This window comes from Acanthochromis polyacanthus, chromosome 6 (genome assembly GCF_021347895.1).
Source record: "Acanthochromis polyacanthus isolate Apoly-LR-REF ecotype Palm Island chromosome 6, KAUST_Apoly_ChrSc, whole genome shotgun sequence".
NCBI classification, from domain to species: Eukaryota; Metazoa; Chordata; class Actinopteri; family Pomacentridae; genus Acanthochromis; species Acanthochromis polyacanthus.
Window position 1 is genome coordinate 18,531,683 of NC_067118.1, and position 23,496 is coordinate 18,555,178.

Here is a 23,496-nt window from a genome sequence, read left to right on the forward strand (position 1 = left end):
AGAAGATCAGTACTGTCTCTTCACTGTAACAGTCAAGATTCAAGAACTTTATTGTCATACACACAGCAGAAACACAGTGGATATCCTGAGTAATGAAATTCTTATTTTGTGAGTTTCCTTCACACAACTGGAATACAAATAAATTGAAATGAAATAAAATAGAATATAATAAGAATAAGATTAAGATAAAAATAGTTAAATGCAAATGTTAACATCTTGTGCAGTACTGTCATATGTAAACAGATGCTGATATATGCAAAATATTGCTATTTATAGATATCACAGCTAAGTCCATGATTTTGTAGCCTGATGGCCTGTGGATAGAAACTGTTTTCTAATCTGGTGGTCTTTGTTTTCACACTCTTGTAGCGTCTGCCAGACGGCAGGAGTGTGAACAGTGTGTGCTGTGGGTGGGTGTGGTCCTTGATAATGCTGTGTGCTCTCTCTGTGACCCGGTTGATGGAGATGTTCTGTAGTGGGAGGAAGGCTGCTCCACAGATGAATTGTGCTGTCTTAATGACACGCTGGAGAGCCTTCCTTCAATACATATTCACTGCTTAAACTAAATTTCACTGAGCTTAACCCACTTAACACGAGCTCTGCCATCATTGTGACTAATTATCCTCTTCACCCATTTAAAACCTGCAGAACAGAGAAGAGAACACTAGCCTCCACAGTAGCCATAAGGTCTCAAGAAAGATTCCCATAGTAAATGAAATGACTGGTTTGCTGTTTAGACTCCACTGGCCTGAGGCCATACTCATGTTACTGACATGAGGAATGAATGAATGATGTCAGCAAAGATGGCGCCTCAAGGCATTATAGGAATGTATTCACTCAAAGCTGCTGCTGCTGCAGAGAGCAACGAGGAGAGGAAAGAAAGAGAGTGGCAAAGTGAGCTGAGATGGAATCTCATGTCACAAAAGAATAATTTTAAGAAGATTACAAACGGTTGAAAAATCCTTTATGCACTGACACAGGAAAGAACAAATCTGTCTGTTTGGCCAGCTTGACATCGGTTAAGATTTTTTAGGGTTAACTGCTGAACTCTCTTTACTCTCTGCAAAGATGAATAGCTGTCTAGACAGCGGACAGTTAGAACCGCTTGTATTGTTCAAAGATGCCTCGTCGTCCTCTTTCCTCTCAGCAGCAGCTGCAGTCCGACATCTGTCCAGCAGTTGTACTGGTGAGATGATGGGTTTCTCTAACCAGCTACAGCCGCATTCAGAAACGGGGATTCTTAAAAGATGTGCTCCTCCAGCACTCCAGCCTGACTTCATAAAGAATGCGTGGAATGTACGATAAAAGTTTTCTCTATTCAAGAGTCAAGATCCAGATTTTTATTTGCCATTTGTACGCATAAACAGACAGTTTAGGCACAGAGAAATTCTTGTGCGGGGCTTTGTTGGAAGTCAAGTTAAAGAACAGACAATACAACTGACAAAAATATAATTAAAAAAGACACTTTATAAGACTGATATAAAGGATAAAAAAAAAAAAACATAAGCAAACCAGATGCTGCAGCTGAAGAATTAAAAAGCTTCAGTTGTCTATAACTATATGGATATATATGCACACACTCATTCAATGCTTTTCATTTGTTTGTATTAGTTTCTACATTGTAGATTAATACTGAAGATGAACACTTTTTTTGTTTCCAACATAGTTCCATATGTATTTATAATTTTGATGTCTTCAGTATTAATCTACAATGTATAAAATAATAAAGGAAAACTACTGAAAGAGAAGGTGTGTTCAAACTTTTGACTGGTAGTGTACATAGACGCAGACATACACATATATACATACACATACTCTTTGTAATGACAGGGTTTGCACAGTCTGGAATCATCACAGTAATTGAATCTGTCTGCAGCTTTTGGATGTGTCAGGTTGTTGCAGCTTAGTTTAGCATTTCACCCAAGTAAACAGTTTTGCATTCTGCTCTTGTTGTGCGTATCAGTTGCATAAGTGTCCTTTTATGAAGTTGTTTTTCATCAAGAGCAAATAGAGAACAGACAGAGTTTTACTTCATAACATCTGGGTTACATAGAATCATCAGAGAGAAAAGTCTTCTTCATTCAATCATCTCTAAGTCCTCTCCTCTCCTCCTGCAGCTCAACTGAACCTCATGTCCCACACTCTACACTGCATGACGAGTATGGGTGCTCCCTCCTGGAGCTGCTCCGGTCTCGATGGAGAGGAGGCTGATGTCAGCGGGGAGGTGACTGTGGATGGAGGTGAGGTCTTGAGTGAAAGTCGCCGGAGTTGCCATGGAGAAGGAGGGCTAAGTTTCCTGCTCAAACAGGAAGACACCGAGACACAGGACGCCTACATTCAGTTGTACAGCCGCCTGGATGTTGCTGTGAGGGAAATGAAGCAGTATGTTGCTCAGATAGATGTGTAAGTGTTGCAGCTCACTGATCCTGTCCAACTTTGTAGTGTTAATCTTTAATATAAATATGAACATTAATATCCTACCTTTACATGTCTCATACAAATCTCTTACCTCTATCCTCATGAAAAGTGTCCTCTATCAAATCAAAAGGAAAGTGTTTATTCACATTCACTCAGAAAATATTTCCAGCTCCACTGCTGTTATCTAATATTGTCATTCCACTAGTGCTTTCTGTGAGTAGACTATTTTTGTAGCCTTCACACTGACATTTAAAGATCTCTGCATAAAAAGCTAGGATCTGTTATCCCCTCCCCAGCCTCCTGAGGCTGTTCGTCAGCCTCTCTTTGTCTGTCTGCCCTTTGCCTTGTTTAAAGCTGAGGATTTACAAAAGGAACATTCTTCAGGCCCAAAATATTTATGAGCCAGGCCCAGTACAGGAACAGGGAGTGAGGCAAGGATAACACCAAGAGAAAGAGACTCCTATTGTGTGTCCGTGCAGAGGAAGGGGTGTGAATGGATAGATGTGTATTTTTGATTGTGGGGACATTTGTGTATTTTAATATGTATTAGCAGTTTCATTCCAATATGTGCCCTATGTACACTATAATATCAGCCGTTTCCAGCCAGAATAGTCATTTACCACATTAACAATGTCTAGACTGTATTTCTAATTCATTTCATGTTATTCGCATTGAAAAAAAACTGCATTCCTTTCAAAAATAAGGACATTTCAAAGTGACCCCAAACCTTTGAACGGTAGTGTATACAATGTTTGGAAAAAAATGCTAAAGAGATTCTATATATCTGGTATCCTAAAAATGTGCTGAATATAATGCTTCTAACTCACTCAGAAAAGTTAAAATTCTTGGACTCAACATGTACATCTCCTCTCTGCTGTGTGTTTACACTGCCTGCAGAGCCCCAGCGTTGTTGTCATGTGATTGTGTTTGTCTGAGCTGAGTCACACATGACTTTACGATTGCCCTGTGAAATGCAGAAATTTTTGTTTGTTTTGAGCAAACATTTCACTTCTGGCAAACTTCAGGCAAATATCAAGATTTTAAGCTTAGATTTTTTTTCCTCCTGATGGAACAGGAGAACTTTCAAGGACTGCTTGAAAGTTGGAAATCGTACAATTATCTCTGTTTACACTCTAGAAAATGGTGAAATTTTGGCAGTTTAAAAAAAAATTGTAACATGCCATTCAAAACTGCTGGTCTGTTTTAGTTAAACAAAAAATTATCTGTGTTTTGTTTTCATTTTTGATTTTTGGCAACATTGCCTTTTTTCTCTCTCTAGCCTCTTGTCATCCATCACGGAGCCCACACAGCTCCAGGGGGAGGGAGGGGAGCCTCCGGTCTACGAGCCAAGCCAGCCTCCTTCGCTGGCTCCCTGCGAGGATGGCTGTGATCAGGACAAAGTGGAGCAAGGCGGCATTAAAAGAGTGTGCTTCAAGGTGAACGAGGAGGACCAGGAGGACTCTGGTCATGACACAATGAGCTACAGGGACTCCTACAGGTAAACAACGTGTCAGATGTGTCACTAATATAGAGTAATTGCGTAGTAATTACGTTACATGTTCAATAAAATGTTTATAGAATATAATTCAGGCCTTCCTGAAGTTGATGTAAAAATGTAACCTGACCCTGAGACGTACAAACTGAGGCCAGAGTAGCTTCTATAACCTATAAAATGGAGCAAAAAAGATCTGGGCAGACAGCACCCAGCCTGGCCAGCAGCTGTTCAGCCTGCTGCCATCAGAGAAGAGACTCAGATCCTTAAAATGCAGGAGAAACAGGCTGAGAAACAGATTTGTTCCATAGTCCATCAGACTTATGAATGCAAAACAGTAACACACAGTGTCTCTTTTAATGGTTCTAATGCTGCTTAATCTCCTGCCCATATTTATTCTATTTTATTGGGTTTTTAAAAAATTCCATTGACCTCCCATGCTGTATTGTATATATCTTGCCTCTTTTGCAAATGTTGTAATTCTTAATATTGTCTTGTTTTATATTTACATTTGATTTCATCATTTATTGTTGTTCATACATGATTTGTTCTTCTTTTGTTCATTTAGCTTTTATCAATGCACCGTCCAGTGGCAGCTATTTATATTTTTGTCATGCCCCCATGTATGATGACAATGAAGCTATTATATTCTGTTCTATTCTAAATCAGACTGACACTCCTTCTCTCATGATGCTACGAATCATCATTTTAATAAGACACCTGGCAAAGCAACATCTTCATAAAACAAAAATGAAAGGAGACAAAGGACACTGTTACCTCACACCTGTTTTCTAATTGTGGACTTTGTTCAACATAAACAACATTCAGAGTCCCTCCTTACCCCACAGACCTATAATACTTCTCATTCCCCCCCTTTGGAGACGAGAATTCATTCCAGATGTTGGCATCTTAACTGAGATCGATGGCTATAAATGACTTCAAAATGTTTTGGTCAGATCTGGTTATGTCATTTTCTTGTTGCGAGTTCATTCAGATGTGTGTGTGTATGTGAGAGAGTGTATGTGTGTGTGTGTGCACAGTTCACTGGGCAGAGCTCCACCCTCCACCACCCACTAAGATGTAGTTATTGGTTGTTGGTGTGGTGGGCTGGTGTATAATAGAACCAAATGTTTGGGGCGCGGCCTCCTCACCCACTCTGTCATTAAGGCCACACCATGTGAAATGCAACTACCTCATCGCAATAAAATGTAAAGGAAAATGTAGGCTGTGCGCGCACACACACACACACACACACACACACACACACACACACACACACACACACACACACACACACACACACACACACACACACACACACACAGTGAGTTGTTTACTCAGGGTTTGGAAGTCCAGTGGAAAAAAGTTCTCTCTATAACGCAGTAATGAAATGAGCTACTGTGTTTCAGAGGTGGGTAGTGGACCTTTATTTTTAATTTTTTGGGGGGCTGAGTTGAAGCCTGAGGTGGTGACAGGCCTCAGCAGAGCTCAGCAGCTGGAGGTCAAATGGTGAATACAGTCTGTGAGAAAGATAATGTTAAAACAAGGACAGGAGAGACTAGACTCTGCCACACACAGCGGCTCAAAGAGAAATGCAGGAAAGACTGTTGAGAAGAAGGCTTTCCCAAGAAAGTAGTGTTTGTTCCAACTTGGGCACTCTGTGTCTTCTGTAAACCACTGCCTCTGAGTGTGTGTGTGTAAGAAGACCCTGCTAAGATGTTTTGTCATGTATTGAGACGCTCCTGAACTGTGTCCAGATCCAGTCTGCTCAGGAGTGTCAGGAGGTATCTCAGCTGACTGACTGTCCTGACATGCCGAATAACCCTGAACATCACTTCTGTTTCCTCAGAGGAGCCCACTCAAAATGAATCGTGCTGTGTGTGTGAATCACCTTTATGTGTGTGTATGTGGGACAGAAACAAAAGGTGTGTGTGTGTGTGTGTGCATCTCCCAATTTAGCCATAGCTCCACATGCACGTATCCAGGGGAAGGAGAACAATACTGGAAGCTGGATAATGGTAAAAGAAGACAAAGCCAGTGTTTGTGGTTTTTGTAGCTCTCGGTCATTTGTAGGCCATTTGTTGTGGTAATTCAGCTTGTGAATCATTCATAGCTCCTCTGAGGGGATTGCAAGCATGCTCACTTAAAGCCATGTATAATTAGAGGCACGTAAATCTTCCACATGCTTCTGCTAATCATGTTGATTAACTAGAAATACGTGAGGGACGGCTGCATCAGAGCCCAAGTAGCAGGAATTGTGTTATTTGTTTTTGAAGATGCAGATAATTGGGAAAATGCTCAATATCAAATCAACCAGACCTACAATAGGTTGACGCCTCGTATTATTAGTCAGATATTTGAGACTCTAATACAGCCACAGTTTCCTCGGTGCTCCTCTGTGTAAACCAGCAGCGGTTGTTGTTGTTGTTGTGAGAAACATTTAATTACTTTTGGTGTCACATAAATCAGAAGAGGCATTTACAATCAGAAGGATTATTTGGCAGCATAATTACAAGATGCTGCTTTCAAAATCCTCTGTGCGGTTTCAGAGCGGAATGAACCCTTTTCTTTAAAATGCGTTTCAACTGTGTGTACTTGTGTGTGTTCTTGTGCAGTGAATGCAACAGCAACAGAGATTCAGTCCTGTCCTACACCAGTGTGCGGAGTAACAGCTCTTACCTGGGCAGTGATGAGATGGGATCAGGTAACATGTGACTTTCTGTCCATCTTTAAATACAGTTTTATGCAGCAATGCAGAGTTTGATGTTTATCCAGATGATCTCTCACAACTATATCTGCCCTTTCATCTGCAGTAGAGGTCTGCTGTAAGTGACAGTTATTTTGGCTGTCTACATGATCATTTTAGATCCAATGTTGAGTGAAAAGCCAGAAAAAAATGTGTCGGTGTTGAAGAAGACAGCGCTGTATCAAAGTGAATTCAGTTCAAACAACCTAAGCTGCACTTCGGTGAATACACGTTTCTTATGTGTCAAACAAAGATGAGATGATATGAATATTTGCATAAGGAGAAGTCAGTGATTGCCAACTTGTGATTACTCACTACATCGTGGTAATCATACAGTATGCTTCTCCAAAACAGAAAAATACTGTAGATATTTCTTAGAAGTGACGAAGGCCAGATATTTTATAATTTTGTCAACCCCACAGCCACATTTTTGTGCAGTGAGCCAAGTATGCATCCACTGCTATTTACCGCTTTGTTTTTATCAAACCACACTGAAAGCAGATTGAGAAAAATGTGTTTAATAAGTGCAGCTAGTAAAAAAATGTCCTCAACTTCCTGTTTGATTTGAGTTTTTATTTGATCTTCCTGTAGGGGATGAGCTGCCATGTGACATGAGGATTCCCTCTGACAAACAGGACAAGCTGCACGGCTGCCTCGAGCACCTCTTCAACCAGGTTAGCCGTTGGGTTCAGGTTTCAAAAAAGGTCAAATTTACTTTTGCAGGAGGTATTTGGTTGGTGTTTTGTGTTGTGGAATGTATTGCTGAATGACTCCCTCCCCACAGTCTAATTACTCTGTCAAGGAACGCGGCAGAGTTATGTGATGGTTGATGTATGTTTGTCTGTCTGTTTGCAACATTACTCAAAAATGGACTAACAGATTTGGATGAAATTTTCAGGGAAGGTCAGAAATGACACAAGGTCCAAATAATTCGATTTTGGCAGTAATGCTGCTCATAGTCTGGATCCACAGATTTGTTAAAGATTTCGATATCATTGTGAGATAGCAGCACAGCGTCACTGTAACTATGACAACAAGTGAACACTACGTCCGTCGCTGACTTCTTGGGAGTTATTCATCAGAAATGATACAAGGAACAATTGATTAAATTGTGGGGGTGTTTCCGAGTCCCATCAATTCCCGCCACCCGCTACATAATTAGGTCACAGGATCTGGTATCTGTACACATGCATAACACACACCTGTACTCGGGCAACGTCATTTTGTTTGTAGGTGCTTCTATATTAAATGGCAACATTCTTTGGTGCCGTGATTTCAGTCACAAAATTTTTTTTAAAGATTTTATCCATTGGAAATGATACGACGACTGAGCAGCCTTGGCGGAGTGCCACGCTCTCTGAGTGCTTTTCTTTTTCTGATTGTAACAGAAACTTTCACCACAGCCAATACACATACAACTGAAAGATAGGGAAACAAGAAACACACGTCAGCAATAACCATTTGGAACAGATTGTGATAATAATCAGTCAACATCTGGGCTGAGTTACCTCATGCCGCTCTCTGTCTGCTTCTCTCTCTCAGCTTTCACTTGACCTCCTTTCTTTCTCTTCTCTTTCTGTCTTTCTCCTCGCACACAGTCTTTTACTAATATGTAGACTGAGTCGAAGGCACATATCCACCTTTTCATCTCCTCTTGCCAGCATTTGATGTCCTTTCACTCCCTGTGGGGTGCACCCACTTTGGCTGCTGTAGTTCTTTCCACATGTAAACAGCAGCTCAGGGGGCTGCAAACGCAAGCCTTGTTGTATATGCTTTGCCAGAAGTTATTGCAGACTTGTGTGTTTGCTTGAATGATTCAGAGAGAAACTTGGTAGTTTAAAAAAGGAAATTCTGAAATTTGTGTATTTGAGGGATGAAGCAGAGAAACCTTGATGAACTGCATCTGACTGTGTGTTTGCTTGTATTTCTGTACGCAGGTTGACTCAATCAACAGCCTACTCAAAGGGCCTGTCATGACCAAGGCCTGTGAGGAGACCAAGCACTTTTACTCTGACCACAGCCAGCCAGGTACATATATATGTGTGTGTGTGTGTGTGTGTTTGCTGCTTGACAGGTGGGTGCCACTCAGCCTCTGTTAGACAACAGGCACACACACTCTCTCTCTGTTTTTATGCCAACAGAGTTTCGACAGACAGAAGACTGGACAGTTCGTTGTCGTTATATCATCCACAAAAACATCCAGGAAGACCCTTGGAACCTCCCCAGCTCTATCAAAACCCTGGTAGAGAGTCTGCAGAGATTTGTAGATGGTCAGTGGAAAACACATGCACATGTACACACTCCTGCCACATGACCATATACAAATACTATCAGTCATTCCATCTTGTTTTTCTTCTGCTTTTACAGATGGAAAGAACCAGCTTCTCCTGGCTCTGCTCAAGTGCACAGGTAAAGTACCATGTCAGTGGTCAAACAGACCAGATAATATTCAGAGCAAACGCAAACCTGATTACAACCCGCTTCTAATTTTGTGTAAAATTAGCAGAAAGACGGTCTATGTAATCACTCAGCAGGACTGTGTCTCAAGGAGCAGGAAAAACGTCATTTAAATCACACTAACACTTTAAAGCTGTCTGCCAATGAAATAGTCCGTCTTATGAAGTTTCTTCCATTTTTATATCAGGATATCTGCAAATGCTGAACTGTCTAAGCTCCAAGCGTTTTTCTCGGTGATTTTCGCCCCTATCACATTTCTACTCACTGTGGCTTGTTTTTCAGTGCGCCTCTATGAAAACAGCACATCTATGATCTTATTTAGTTTAAAAAAAAATAAACCTAAATTAAAACTAAATAAGTTCCTACAAGCGTGACTAATACTGGAAAGAAAACTGGTGAATTTCCATAGCATAGATATTTTACTGCTTGTTTTTTTCATTTGTTTCCATATTTGTCTCCCATCTACTCTGCATAAACACAACCTGCAGTTCAGGTGAAAAGTCCATGGTTTTGGAGTTCAGAGGGTTAAAACATGTTTAAAAAAATAATAGATTAATTCCTTTTTAATTCTTTTTGCATTTTCTTTAATCAAACATCCAGTAAACACAAAATAAAGCATTTCAAATGTACTTTATATTCAGGCTGAGACCAGTTGTGTTTTGTGTTTGTGCTGGAATCAGGGTTGGTGTCAGATATTCGAGCCTAATTGAACTGGATGCAGTGCCATAAGGTGCCTGTTAATGGAACATTCAGACTAATGGAATTAGGTTTATGCATTGGAGCAAGTTCAGGACATGTGAAATGAGGGAGGTTACGTACTGATCTGCTCACCTTTTTCTGCTACATGTCTTCCTCTGTAACCTTTCATTTTCTTACTGCTGCTTTTACTCCCCTCCGCTGTCATTTTCTCCACATAACCTCCCACCTTCATGAACTTCCACCGCCGCTTTCTGACATCTTTTCTTGTTCACCTGTCCTCCGACACCAGATACGTCTCTGCAGCTGCGACGGGATGTGATCTTCTGCCAGGCGGCGACAGGAGCCCTGTGCACGCTGGCCGAGCAGCTGCTGATGGCGCTGCGATCGCGGTTCAACAACGCCGGCGAGTACCAGGAAGACAGCAAAGAGACCAGCCGCAAGTGGCTGGAGCAGATATCCGCCATTGGTGTTCTGCTGCACTTCCAGTCCACCCTAGCGCCACACGTGGTGAGGACGGATTTAGTGTTTTCGTTTGGTTGGTCAGAAAAAAATGCCTGAATACATAGCTTTAAAGCTTGATGCTATTTTTAAGTGAAAATCCTGATTCAGTTTTAAAGCAACACCAACATTTTGTGCATGTCTGCTCATCTCCACTTTTGTGATGTCGTCCTCAACCTCTGGATCTGTATGACTTTCTAGCCATGCAGCTGCCTCCACAGCTATCTAAACACTCTTCTTGGTGCAACTTCTGAGCTTTCTTTCTCTCCTCCGGCAGAAAGAGGAGCGGACCATGCTGGAGGACACCAAGGCAGCCCTGTTGGACTTGGACAAAGTCACTGTGTTCTTCAGGCCACTGGAGGATGAGTGTCTAGTCACAAGTAAGAGACTCCATCAACAAAGACTGACTTGGCCCATTCAAACCACACTGCCACTAATGAGCAGCTGGATGGTTTAACTAACTCTGAATAAAGTTCTATTATGTGGATGTATGGTAGCTATTGAGGGTGAAATTGCCATTTTGCTGTTGCAGATTTAATTTTCTTTTCAGCGGTGAGCTACTGAATAGAGAGCTGAAACACCATAAATGACTCTATAAATCATCTTAAACAAGGGCAGAACATAAATTCCCTTAATGTCCTCGTTGTCCTTGTATTACAGTTAACATGTTCCGTCCTGACAGGCTGTGAGGGGTTTCATTTAAATTTTAGCGATGCTCTCAGACACGTCATTGAAGCTTGCCTAAATATACGCAAGCATTTAATTTACGATGCGTTATGTGCTATAGTGGAGAAATATTCTTTAAATGCATGAAAATGATAAATTGATTTTGTGGTTTGCACTGCTTCCATCGTGCCAAAGAGCCCAAGGTCAGACCTTTTATTTCAGAGTAAGCATTCTAATACAATGCTATAGTGCAGTAGTTTTAACTAAGGGTGCACTTAGGTTGTGCAAAGTGGCCGTTCTGAGCATCTTTACAGAACTGTGTACATCAGGTTTTGCACCTGAGCATATTTGTGCCTTTAATAACCTGAGTATCTACATTTACAGAAGGTGCTCTGGGTTACCGGAAACCTTAAACAGCTACAAAGGATGACTGCATCCTGAATCAGTCGTCTTTTCAGCAGCCTCAATGTGGATAGCAGAGATTGCTGCTCAAAGGAAAAGCACAACATGCACTTCCCATTTTAAGGGACAAAGCTGTGGATGTGGCAGGAATTTGCTATTCTAGGTTCACATCTCCAGAATGTATTTTGTAATCACATGTTGTGCATGAATATACAAACCAGTGCATGCAGTAGCACATATTGCTATGAGCCATTCATTCTGTTCTTATACTCATTACGTGTGACAGGGACATGGAGGCATACATACTGTACAGACCCAGTCTCTAGTGCTTTGATGTAAAAACATGTTTCGACCAAGCTTCTGTGCTGAAGTTGCACATCCGCTCAGACTGCTGCAGTGCAGGTAGACGGTTTGTGGCGTCAGAGTGCACTGGACAGTATTGATTTTGCTAATAGCATTTTCAATGAGCTGGGCGCTATAGGTAGGATACAGACATGTAAGCCCCACAGAGTCTGAGGCCCCTGAGTTCAGCCTGAAGCATCACAGCCAATTCCAGAGGATTATGGCTTGATGGGCTCTCTAGAAAAGAGCGCTGACCCTAGAGGTCACTCAGTAAAGGTCACCTTTTCCATTTTCTGACAAGTACTCCTGTGTCACCTTTGAGAGAAATCAGTGCAAGTAAGCTTCAGATTCATGAATTATTACTAGTCATGATTTGTTTGTAGGATTAGAAATAGTTTCTGCTCTGCTTTTGTAACACCTTTATGATAAATTCATTTAAACTAAAATTTCTTTATGTGCAGGAAGATACTTAAAAAATATACAAGACTTTGACATAATAACCTAAATATGTATTGTTGCCACGCATGATGAGCTCAGGGATCCGTTTTTTTAAAAATTGTTTTGCCTGATGATTTATACACCATTTATCAGGGTTTCGTAAAGCTGAAAATGTCTTAAAATCTAATTTAGCTCCTATATACAGACAGACATGAATATGCAGGGTCATTAAGTAACTTTTTATCTTTAAATGTACTCTTTTACTTTCTGTCTATAACTTTGCGCTCTTTATCAATGGCATAACAAAAATAAAGCCATACTGGGGACAAAGTAAGCAGTAAATTCTCCACTTTCAGCCTTGACAGCACAGAGATTCTGATGCGACCGCCATTGCAATGACTGTATTTTTTTAAAATAAAGTTGGAGTACAAGTATACTAACAGTTTTTGGGGAAAGATATCAGTTCTTTGAAATAACTGCTGATGTGTACTATGCAGTCTCTGTATGCTGTTTTACATGACATATCGAAACCTGAGTTACATAAGAGCTTCTGACTTGCAAACAAACGGAGCAGAAGTAAAGTCGGTGATATTTTCCATGCATTCGTAGTTTACAACTCTTCAACTTATGCATTTTGAATAAGTGTAAGTGAAATTGCAGTTCATGCAGACATACGCAATAAAATGCCTGAATAGAATGAATGTGCTTTGACAACACATGTTCATATGCTACCGTTCAAAAGTTTGGGGTCACCCAGACAATTTGATGTTTTCCATGAAAACTCACACTTTTATTCATCTGCTAACATAATTGCACAAAGGTTTTCTAATCATCAGTTAGCCTTTCAACACCATTAGCTAACACAATGTAGCATTAGAACACAGGAGTGATGGTTGATGGAAATGTTCCTCTGTACCCCGATGTAGATATTTCATTAAAAATCAGCTAGATCCAGCTAGAATAGTCATTTACCACATTGACAATGTCTGGACTGTATTTCGGGTTAGGGTTTCCGATGCATTTGATGTTCATTGGAAAAAAAACTGTTGCAAAAATAAGGACACTTCTCAGTGACTTCAAACTTACTATAGTGTATGTTGAGTTGGTCCAACAGCCATAAGTGTAACATGACAGGTTTGTTAACTTTTTCCTTCTCTGGTTGTGTGTTGCAGACACACCAGTGTGTTACCAGGTGGAGGGCAGCCGACAGGCCTTGAGGGTCACCCTGTATCTGGACAGCTGTCACTTCAGTGAGCTTCCCAGTCGGCTGCAAAATGGAGGCAGCCTCAAGCTCCACACCATCCTCTTCAGCAGGGGTAAGACTAACCACACTGGAACAGAAGAACTGCAGAACCTGAACATGAGTTATCCCAGTTGTAAACCAGATAGTGGAGCACGCTGTAACAATGCAAAGAGAAATTCCATAGTTTCAGCCCCAAAATAGTATTTTTTTGCAATACCTTCCTGAGTATTATCCCCCTGAACCGCAAAGCTCGCTGATGGGTTTGCAGGGCTTTTTTACTTTAAAAAATTGCCAAAATTACAGCATTTATCAGGACAAGGAACAGTGGACAAAAAGAAGGATCAAGTTTTCAACTTACTGATGAACTACTCGTCTGTGATATGGTGTTCGTTTGGGAAAGATTGGGATTTTCCTTGCTTAAAATTGATATTTACTTAGATGTACTTTGTTTTTTATGTCTCATTTTAAATTTGCCAAAACCGAATAACTGTCACTGATTAGATTCTGTAAAAACAAAGAATTCTGCAACTGCAAAGTAATTAGTGAATCAGTTGCAACCAACAGTTGTAACGAATTCAGCAACTTTTTGTAGCCGAACTGCGGGCAGTGCTTACACAGAATCTAAATAGGTAAATATATACTGTACATATTTACCTTTTCCCAGTATCGGTAACAACTCTGGGCCTTTCGATAACGTTTTACATGTTGATTGCAGTTTTTTTGTGTGTAAAACAATCAAAGAAATTCAGTTCTCTTTCTTAATGTTGTATGATTTATGGCATTTTAACTTTTACATGCACAGAAGATATTTTTAAACTCTCTTTACTTCAAGCCATGGTTCTAGCTAAGTATTTTGCAGTGAAAAATGAGCCAGCAATAAGAAAACAATGTAGCCAGAGCAAAAAATGTCCAGAAAATGTTTGGGGTTCAGTGGGTTCACACAGTCTGAAATGCATCCCAGAAAACACTCATGTACAGCAGACATTTAAACTTGAATCATTAAAAACACTGAATGTGTCATGCGGCCTTTTAACCTCTTACTTGTATACATTTCGTAGTAACTTTATATGCTTATATTAAGTTACACTGAAATGTTTTATCGACCATTTGAAACACTCCACCTTTACCTCTGCTGCTCCATGCCATCAGTCTCTGAATGGAGGCCAAGATGCATCATGCCTGTTGTTGAAATAGCCATTAAGTTTCCATACCAAAGTGCTAGTTGGAACATTAGTCCAATGAGTGAGCGAGTGTTGTTTCCTTTTAGTCTGCAGATCTGTGTGTGAACATCACCACCTGCTGGGAAACAGCTGCAGCTGCAGGCTGGGAGGACATATGAGGCTCCTTGTGATACTACAGATGATAAAGTTTATGTGTGGCAACATGTGTCCATCCATCCATTATCTATACACCGCTTGATTCTTATTTGGGTTGCGAGGGGTTTGAGTCCATGCCAGCTGACTTGGGGCGAAGGCAGAGGACACCCTGGACAGGCCACCAGTCTGTCACAGTGCTACATATAGAGACAAACAGTCACACTCGCATTCAGACCTACACACAATTTAGAATCACCAATTAACCACAGCATGTTTTGGGACTCTGAGAGGAAGTCGGAGTACCTGGAGAAAACCCACACATGGACAGGGAGAGCATGCAAACTCCATGCAGAAAGATCCCAGGCCGGACTGTAGGCCGGGGATCTTCTAGCTGCAAGGTGACAGTGCTAACCACCAACCACTGTGCAGCCCAGAAACATGTGTCCTCACCATAAACAATCATTCCTAGACAGAGAAAAGTTTTGAATCTTTACCTTTTTGAAGAACCATAGCTATGAACCTTGAGGATTATGAGGATGTTATTGTAGCAAGAGTTGTGTGTCTGTATCTCAATCTGTGTCTGTAGTGAGATTTGTAAATGTGTAAAAGAATTTGTAAATTGCATACTGAGATTTGTCAAAGCAAACCGCAATCTGCAAATGTCTTTAAAATTTTCTGTCTGCAATTCATTGATGCAGACAAGACTGAAGTGATTGTATTTTGGCCCCAAAAATTACAAGTCAAAAATCAGTGCTCACTTTGACTACAGGTCACTAAAGGTTACAGATCAGGTCACAAACCTTGGTGTCATTATTGACTCAAAAATGAATTTTAAAAACCACTTGAAAGCTGTTACTAAATCTTGTCTATTACCGCCTGAAGAACATTGCTAGAATCAAAGGTTTCCTGTCTAGAGAAGAGACAGAGAAACGTGTTCATGCATTTATTTTCAGTAGGTTAGATTATTGTAATGGTGTCTTAACAGGAAATCAACACCAGGAAACTGGACCATATTACACCAGTCCTCACAGCACTACGCCGGCTTCCTGTTAATCAAATGTAGTGTTCTTACTCCTGGCCTACAAAGGACTGAATGATCTTGGACCAAAACACATCCTGGACTTATTAGGTCCATATGAAGCATCCAGAGCCCTCCAGTCATCAGGGACAGGTTTACTGTGTTCCCCCAATCAGAACCAAAAACAGTGAAGCAGCATTCAGCCATTATGCTCCTCACCTGTGGAACAAACTTCCTGAACACTGAGGTCTGCTCAAACTGTCGGCTCTTTTAAATCAGGCCTGAAAACCAGATTTACTGCAGCTTTCTCTTAGATGTTCAATCTGTTTTCTTGTCTTTTAATGCACTTTTGTGATCTTAATATGTACTTTTATGTTTGATTTTAAATATTTTAATGCATGTCTACCTTTAAATGATTTTTCTGAATGTATTTCTTTTGCATTGTACAGCACCTTGAATTGCCACGTGTATGAATTGTGCTATACAAATAAACTTGCCTTGCCTTACCAATAGAGGATAGTTTAAGATTGGCTGGAGAAATACATGGGGGCTCAGAGTCCACACTACAGTTGTATCTTTTAGTGTAAAACACAATGATCACACGGGAAGTTGTGAGGTTTCATGTTTAAGGGCCATGGAGTTGTGTGTGCATTTAAGTGTGTACCTATGTGTGGTAATGTTAAAACTCCCACCTCTCTCTTTTTTTTTTTTTTCTCCAGCTCTGGAGCGTCCAGAGGGAGTGTCCCAGCAGGACTACGCTGCCATGGAGGAGTTCCAGCAGCGCACCAACGCTGTCTCACTAGAGAAGGTCAAGGCCTACTACCGCAAACTCAGGTACGCTATGCTACACTGCATCACAGTCCATACTAGATGTGTTTCACCTTAAAGGGAGACTTCACTCCGTGGTGTTGCATAAGCAAGCAGACACTGTGCGCTTTTTACTTTTCCCTGTTTGATTCTTTGCACATGGTCCAGAATTTTTCAGGGTGAAAGCTGTATCATTTACACACCTTACCTTCACAAAATCCACATCAACCAGCAGGATTTTTTTTTTGGCTTGTTCACTGAGTGCAGCAAAATGACTCATTCAGATGTAATGTTTCTCAAACATTAGTAAGATCAGATAAGCCTTTATTAGTGTATGTAGTGAAGGATTAGGGCCCATACAATGAACAAATTAACTCCCGAACAAGGTTCTTTAGGAATAAGGCATTTTTTGTAGTATTTTTTTAATATGCTAAAGTGATTTTGATATTTCTTCAATTAACAGATTAAAAAAATCCAGTTACTGTTGTTCATCTTTGGTAGTCTCCCTGTGCACATGTAAATGTGTGTTCAGAGTTTCATTCTTCTGTTCTTGCTGTGTAATTCCTCCATAATTTATTAATGTTTTTCAGCAACCTCTTAATGTGGTCATGATTTCTGATGTGTGCACATTAATACCCAGTAAATGACTCAACATGAGTAAAGGATAAAATATGTACTGTGGCAGATACATAGTCTATAAAGTGAAGTACTCTAGATGCTCGATGACTCAGCTCTCAGACGAAGTGAGTCATAGGACACGAATCGGTAAATTTTCAAACCAGATGAAGAGATTTGAGAACTAATGGAGATGCTTCTGTCCCAACAGGGCTTTCTATTTGGAGAAGTCTAATCTCCCTACTGACTCAAATACCACAGCAATGAAGATAGACCAGGTAAATGTACACTAATTCTGATTCATTTCCATTTTACTGTTGTCACAGAATGTGTATGTTTAAGTCTCTGGTCTTTTTTTAGTTTCTATTTTGTTCTTGTAACATAAGTCAATTTTCTATATCATGTTGTGACTGAATATAAATGCAAGCACAGATACTGGGCCTTGAAGTTAGAGACCTTCAACCAAGCGTTTCCAAAGTAAGATGAACTGGTGTGCCATTCCCACCACTGGAAACCCCCAGTAGCTCACCAAGACCTCCCTATTAACTCCAACTAACTTCAGCACGTCAACATTATAAACTGAACTTCAGTTCTAGTGTCCCAGACTGACTGTAGTTTCAATAGATTCCAGTGATTAAAACTGACTAGAACATAGTGTCAGTGTATAGTAGAGAACTTTATACGCAGGTTTCCGATGTCTTTCAAAAGAAAGACTGCAAAGAGTTCAACCTCTTTGTGTTGTATCTGATAGTTTTCCCTGCTCCATCTTGCAAGTCAGTTATTCTGCTTAGCGTTGAATGTAAAAAACATTTCAATGATACCTCTGAATTTAATTCATATGACTGCATTATTTTTTAGCTATTCAGTTTGATTCACAATTATCAATTATCTTGCCAAATTTTCGGCTGAACAAGTGGCTTTTCTCTCCACTTGGATTTATAAAACCAATTCCACACTCAACAGTAGTCTAAATGGCTTGCTAAGATGGCCTTATTTTTTTTTAATATGATGATAAATCATCTTGTCAACCGTCCTTTTAACCCCTGACCCTTTACTTTTCCCTCTTACAGCTGCTGCGACCCCTCAACACATTAGATGACCTGTGCCGACTAATGCAGTCCTATGTCAACGTGCGGCCGACTGCCCAAGGTCACCTGTCCGGTGTCAGCGTGCTGTGTGTGTCCTCAGAGCTTTGTAACCGCCTGGGAGCCTGTCACATCGCCATGTGTGGTACAGGCATGCAGAGGTCAGTCTGGCGCCACGGCAGCGTTATTCTGCTGCCGGTGTAGTATCACTGGTCTGTCAGTAGGAATGAAGATTAACACCATGCAGAGTCGATGACATGCACCACTGAGCCTGAAAAGCTCAGCCTCACCTCACTGTCAGAATGCGTTTCTATTAGAAAATGTGTTGCAGATGTGCATATGGACGACCCTGTCGGTGTGTGTTTATTACTGAGCAACACACAGCACTAACCTTCAGTCTTTATCTTCTTTACAGATGTACCCTAAGTGTGACACTGGAGCAGGCAGTGATCCTCGCCACCAACCATGGCCTCATGCCGCGCTGCATCATGCAGACCATGGACATAATGCGCAAACAGGTAAACCTCAGACTCACTGGATCTCAGAGGGAGATCCAGTATTTAGCCAGGCAGGCAGCTTAGCAGCTCAGCTAGCAGCTCAGCTAGCGAAAAGTATGGGGCAACTTGCCCCCCCCGCGTCAAAGTCCGCCCTAACGTGCTTTTTGCCCCACACTGGCCGGCTCTGATAGTCTCAATGAGTGTCCCACAACAAGCTAGAGATGAGAAGTGAACAAAAACCTCCACATTACCTGGCGATCGCTCTTTGTTGTGGTCTGTATCCAAATCTCAGGACTAGAAAGCAAATCTCGTTCCGAAATCGCGCGATAGCTTGAGTGTGGGGAAAAAAGCACATTAGGGCGGACTTTGACGCGGAGGGGCCACTTGCCCCATACTTTTCGCTAGCTGAGCTGCTAGCTGAGCTGCTAGCTGAGCTGCTAAGCTGCCTGCCTGGCTAAATACTGGAGCTATGTCAAAAATTCATTTCTCCATCACTCACATGTATGAAATGACATATGAAAACAGACCCCAGGTTGAAAAAAAACGAAGTTCCCCTTTAATAACCTATTTTAGTAAAACCTACTACTAGAAAATAATAGTTATAGTAGTATTTCATGATTTTATAAAATAATCCAGCACCCTTTGTTAGAATAGGAGGATTTTAATGTTTATTTACAATATACACAAAATCTCATCTGAATAAATCCGGTAATGTCAACTGTCTACCATTTATTATTGATCATATCAAACAAACCTCCAAGACACAATATTCTCAGTAATTTTGTTGTTTGTTAGTTGTAACCCTCCAAACAACTTGTTTGGAAAGCATGTTATCTTTGAAAACAGTCTCCAAAATGACACCATTTTTTACAACCAGAAACTGTACAAAGAAGATGAATCTGATTCAAAACTGTCCAGTGGTCCTTGAACTTCTTATCTGACACAGTTTCTTCAGGAAAATTATCCAGATCCAAGCTTCAAATATCAGTCATTTTTTGCTTCACATTTACTCATTTAAAAAATCCCAACAACTCACTATATTCTGCAAGAAATCATTAAATTTAGATCAAATTTATTTGGACGGGACAGTGCATATTAATAAACGTACAATCTCATAGGTTTACACAAGGTTGCAGTAAATAAGATGGATTTTGGACTAATTTTCTTCCGTTGTCCCAAACATGAAAGAAAAACATAGAGTTCCAGATTTTTAAAACAAGTTCGTAAAAAAAAAAAAGACAGTGATGATAAATGAATTCTGGCTGAGTTAAACCTACCCTAAAGTGCTTTCTAGGCAGAGCCTGTCATAAAGTGTTTATAGTTAAAGTGCCTGATTTTCTCAATGTTTGCAAATTTGTTTGCTAATCAGCCATGCCTTATACTGTCTCTTAAAACTGGCAAAGGTGGAGCTTTCTCTGATAGCTATAGGTAAAGTATTCCAGTTTGTGCAACCTTTAATAGATAAGGCTTTCTGTACAAAGGAGGACTTATGAAATTTTACTTCAGTCACCCCAAGGGCAGTGGGGCCATCCCATTCATAGATGTACGGATATATTATGCAAGCACCTTCAAATGATGTGAAATTCTCAAGTTTTAGGAACTGATGTTGATGTACATCATTTATCAACAATTATATTTTTTTATTTACATGTTATTGTAATTATCTGTTCATTCAAAAGCCTTCACTTAACCTTTTTGAAGAGGTTTCAGTTGTTCTGCTTTCATTTGTATATAGCCATAATGTTGTGTTTTAAGCCCTTCATCAATGTGCAGGCTGGATATTAAGGTTATATATAGTACTGACAGTGCATAATGTACAGATGTATTGTGATTGTTTGTGTCTCTCCTTCTATGAACCTCTACCAGAAGACACACTCATAGAGCAGTTTGCATGCTTCACAGCAGGCAAGCCGCTTACTGTAGGGTCATTGCTTATAGGATGTATTTTCTGTTTTACCAGGGTGCAAGAGTTGAGCTCTCTGCTAAAAATCTCAAGGTAATGGACCAGATGCCTCCATCAGCTCCAAGGTACTGTATGAAACTAGGCACCTCTGCCCATTACATCAGTACATTGCATCAGTCATAGTTCCAAACAAGGTGGATTCCCCTCATTTCAACTTTTTCTTTTTCAACAGGCTCTTCAAGCTGTGTTTGCCGCCCTCAGATGGAGAACTCTAAAAATATCATCACACCGTCACCTCAGAGAGCTCATCATGGAGAGCGTGAGAGCAGAAGTGGAAGAAGTGATGGGAGATGATGAAAGCAAAGAGTCCCATCTCTCCTCTAAGAGACCCTGCAGGTGTGAACAGGACAACATGAGCAACCAGGAGGAGGCCTCGTAGAGACCACATCCACAGTGATAATGCTCACACCCAAGCTTGTATTAATAACTGGATTAACCAAACTACCTATAGCTGACTGTCATCCTAAATGCAGATGTTGTCCATTTTGCCTTGGACTGCAAACTGTCTTTGTCTCCATTTGGGCTGGTGTTCCCCAGGGCTCGATGTTCGGACCCCAAGCAAAGTAGAATATTCGAATACCCCGGTGTTCATGCATGATAGCTGACTGAGTAGATGCAGAAAGTCAAAGAGCAGACAGAGAGATGGAAGTAGGGAATGAGGGACAGATGAAAAGCTGGTGGGGAGGCTGTTTTCTTCTTCAGCCCGTTGCATGTGGTTACTGTGCAATTACTGTAGGTTTAGTGTGAGTACTGTATTACTGCACTATATGAAGGATAGTTATTTATTGTGTCGAGAAGGAGCGTCTATCGCTTACTTATACTATATCAGGTATCAAAGAATCTAAACGCATTCCAGCCTACATATTGAACAGTATTTAAAGGACCAATGGCATGCCATTTTTAGACATAACTGCTCATGTATTGCATTTTATTTATGTGTTTGGAATATGTCAGGAAGTGTTACATTAATCTTCAGGGAGTGCAAGGCATGGATGAACTGAAGCTAGCTAATCAGAATCAGGACAAAGGAAGCTAAAACAAACTATACAAGGCTGTTTGGTAGCAAGCAGCAAAGTCAGCAGGTGGTGATATGGAATCACTGGTAAATTATTAATATATTAATTCAAATGTACTAGTTGAAGGATTGCCTTCTGTTAACTAAGACATCATTTGATTTTTAAATTGACTTTTATGTTGTCTTGAAGCTGTTGTATTTACTGTAGGTATTAAAAAAGAAAGCACAATGATCGATCCATTCAGTGTTAGCAAAAAGTACTGTAAGCCGTTTGATGTAAACAAAGGGATTGTTTGATGACTGAAACAGTAACATTAGTGTACTGAAGATTTTATTTTCTTGTACATACAGACTGTAGCGATGTCAGAGGAAATGATAGGACATGTATTACAGCAGCAGAGTAATGTTTTAAATTAAATTGGATTATTTTTATGGAGATAATATAGTATATAAAACATTTTGTATTTGTGACTGTGCATTTGAAGAGAAGCTGCTTCTCTTTCCTGAGCGTAACCTCACTGACAACTTGTTTTTGAAAATGTCGAACGTGCATTTCAAGAACCCTCTTGGCATGCTGCATTCATTAAGCAGGTCACTTAGTTCTTTTTATTTATTTAAAAGCAGCCTGGTTCCAAATGAGCATTCTGAAATAGTAGCAGCATGACCACTGCAAATTTACAGTTGGCATAGAGTACTCATGGTTAATTTCTCATCACTTCCTATATCAAATTTGCTCCTAACCTGAGCATGTAAATAGTATGAATGCCCAATGCAGCATTAGTTACTATAATCTGGTCTGAAGTGTGTGTGTTACCAGTTCGGAGTAGTTAATGACTGCAGCATGTTGGTGTAACTGGACAAAAATGTCACTCATTAGACATTTATTTACATTATTCTAATGTTTCATTGTTGTACATAGTTTATCTGCAATTTAATGTTGCTTTAAAATAACTGTACAAAGGATTTTTGTTGATCTTTCTAAAATGATTATTGTAAATGAAATCTTAACAAGCTAGTAAATAAAATGTTCCCAGTATGACAATGTTCTCAGTGAAGCAGCGTTGTTGGCACATGCTGATCCAACAGAGGACGTGATGTCCAACATAAAAGTCCCTACGATGAGAGTCAGGATTGTTTTGTTTTTTCTTTTTTACTGCCACTTGTGTTTTTCTACATTACAGTGTGTTCTCCCTTGTTTCCTTTGATCTACTGCATGTGACTGAGGTTACACACAAACAACTCAAAAGAAATGAGCTTGAGAAGATTATTACATATTTTGCCTTCACACACCATATTAGCAGACTGTGACTAAGTGCTGCTGGAAGTGAACAATAGCTCTTCTGACTTTCTTTTACTCACCCCTCTTACTCATAATTTTGCTTTAGTGCATATCATCTTTGATTACCTCCTGCTTTCTATGTTATTCAATTTTATTTAATTTAGATAGTGCCAATTACAATTCAGATTGTCTCAAGATGCTTTACAGAACCCATATGCCTGAGCTGCCAGAACAAGCCCTGAGGCGACAGTGGCAAGAAAAACACCCTTTTAACGGGAAGAAACCTAGAGCAGAACCCTGTGTGTTCCATCTGCTGCTGGCCGGCTTGGTTAAGAGAGACAGAAGAGGTTGAGGAGGAAGAGGGACAGGAGAAGAAGGGGTGGACAAGGAAACGTATAACACACATTGGGATACATGCATGTTATGAGAAACATAGATGATGCGTACAAAATGCAAACCAACATTGAATCTGATTTATAAGTTTATTGTTATGGTGTAAG

General features: G+C 40.3%; 1 protein-coding gene across 3 annotated transcripts in view; it reads left to right on the forward strand.

Moving 5' to 3' along the window:
• Positions 1–22,841, forward strand: part of prex1 (phosphatidylinositol-3,4,5-trisphosphate-dependent Rac exchange factor 1) — a 101,997-nt gene extending 79,156 nt beyond the window's left edge. The window contains exons 25-41 of one of the 3 annotated variants that reach the window (XM_051948981.1): positions 2,118–2,403; positions 3,698–3,916; positions 6,526–6,614; positions 7,248–7,330; positions 8,594–8,684; positions 8,798–8,926; positions 9,024–9,065; positions 10,102–10,319; positions 10,588–10,690; positions 13,331–13,474; positions 16,455–16,569; positions 17,369–17,435; positions 17,590–17,634; positions 18,228–18,403; positions 18,658–18,760; positions 20,700–20,767; positions 20,875–22,841. In XM_051948981.1, coding sequence (XP_051804941.1) covers positions 2,118–2,403; positions 3,698–3,916; positions 6,526–6,614; positions 7,248–7,330; positions 8,594–8,684; positions 8,798–8,926; positions 9,024–9,065; positions 10,102–10,319; positions 10,588–10,690; positions 13,331–13,474; positions 16,455–16,569; positions 17,369–17,435; positions 17,590–17,634; positions 18,228–18,403; positions 18,658–18,760; positions 20,700–20,767; positions 20,875–20,917 — 2,021 coding nt within the window. In that variant the 3' untranslated portion in view covers positions 20,918–22,841. Of the gene's footprint in view, positions 1–2,117; positions 2,404–3,697; positions 3,917–6,525; positions 6,615–7,247; positions 7,331–8,593; positions 8,685–8,797; positions 8,927–9,023; positions 9,066–10,101; positions 10,320–10,587; positions 10,691–13,330; positions 13,475–16,454; positions 16,570–17,368; positions 17,436–17,584; positions 17,635–18,227; positions 18,404–18,657; positions 18,761–20,699; positions 20,768–20,874 lie in introns of those variants that run through there. The other 2 variants (XM_051948982.1, XM_051948983.1) reach the window with 2 other exon arrangements.
• Positions 22,842–23,496: the final 655 nt, after the last annotated feature.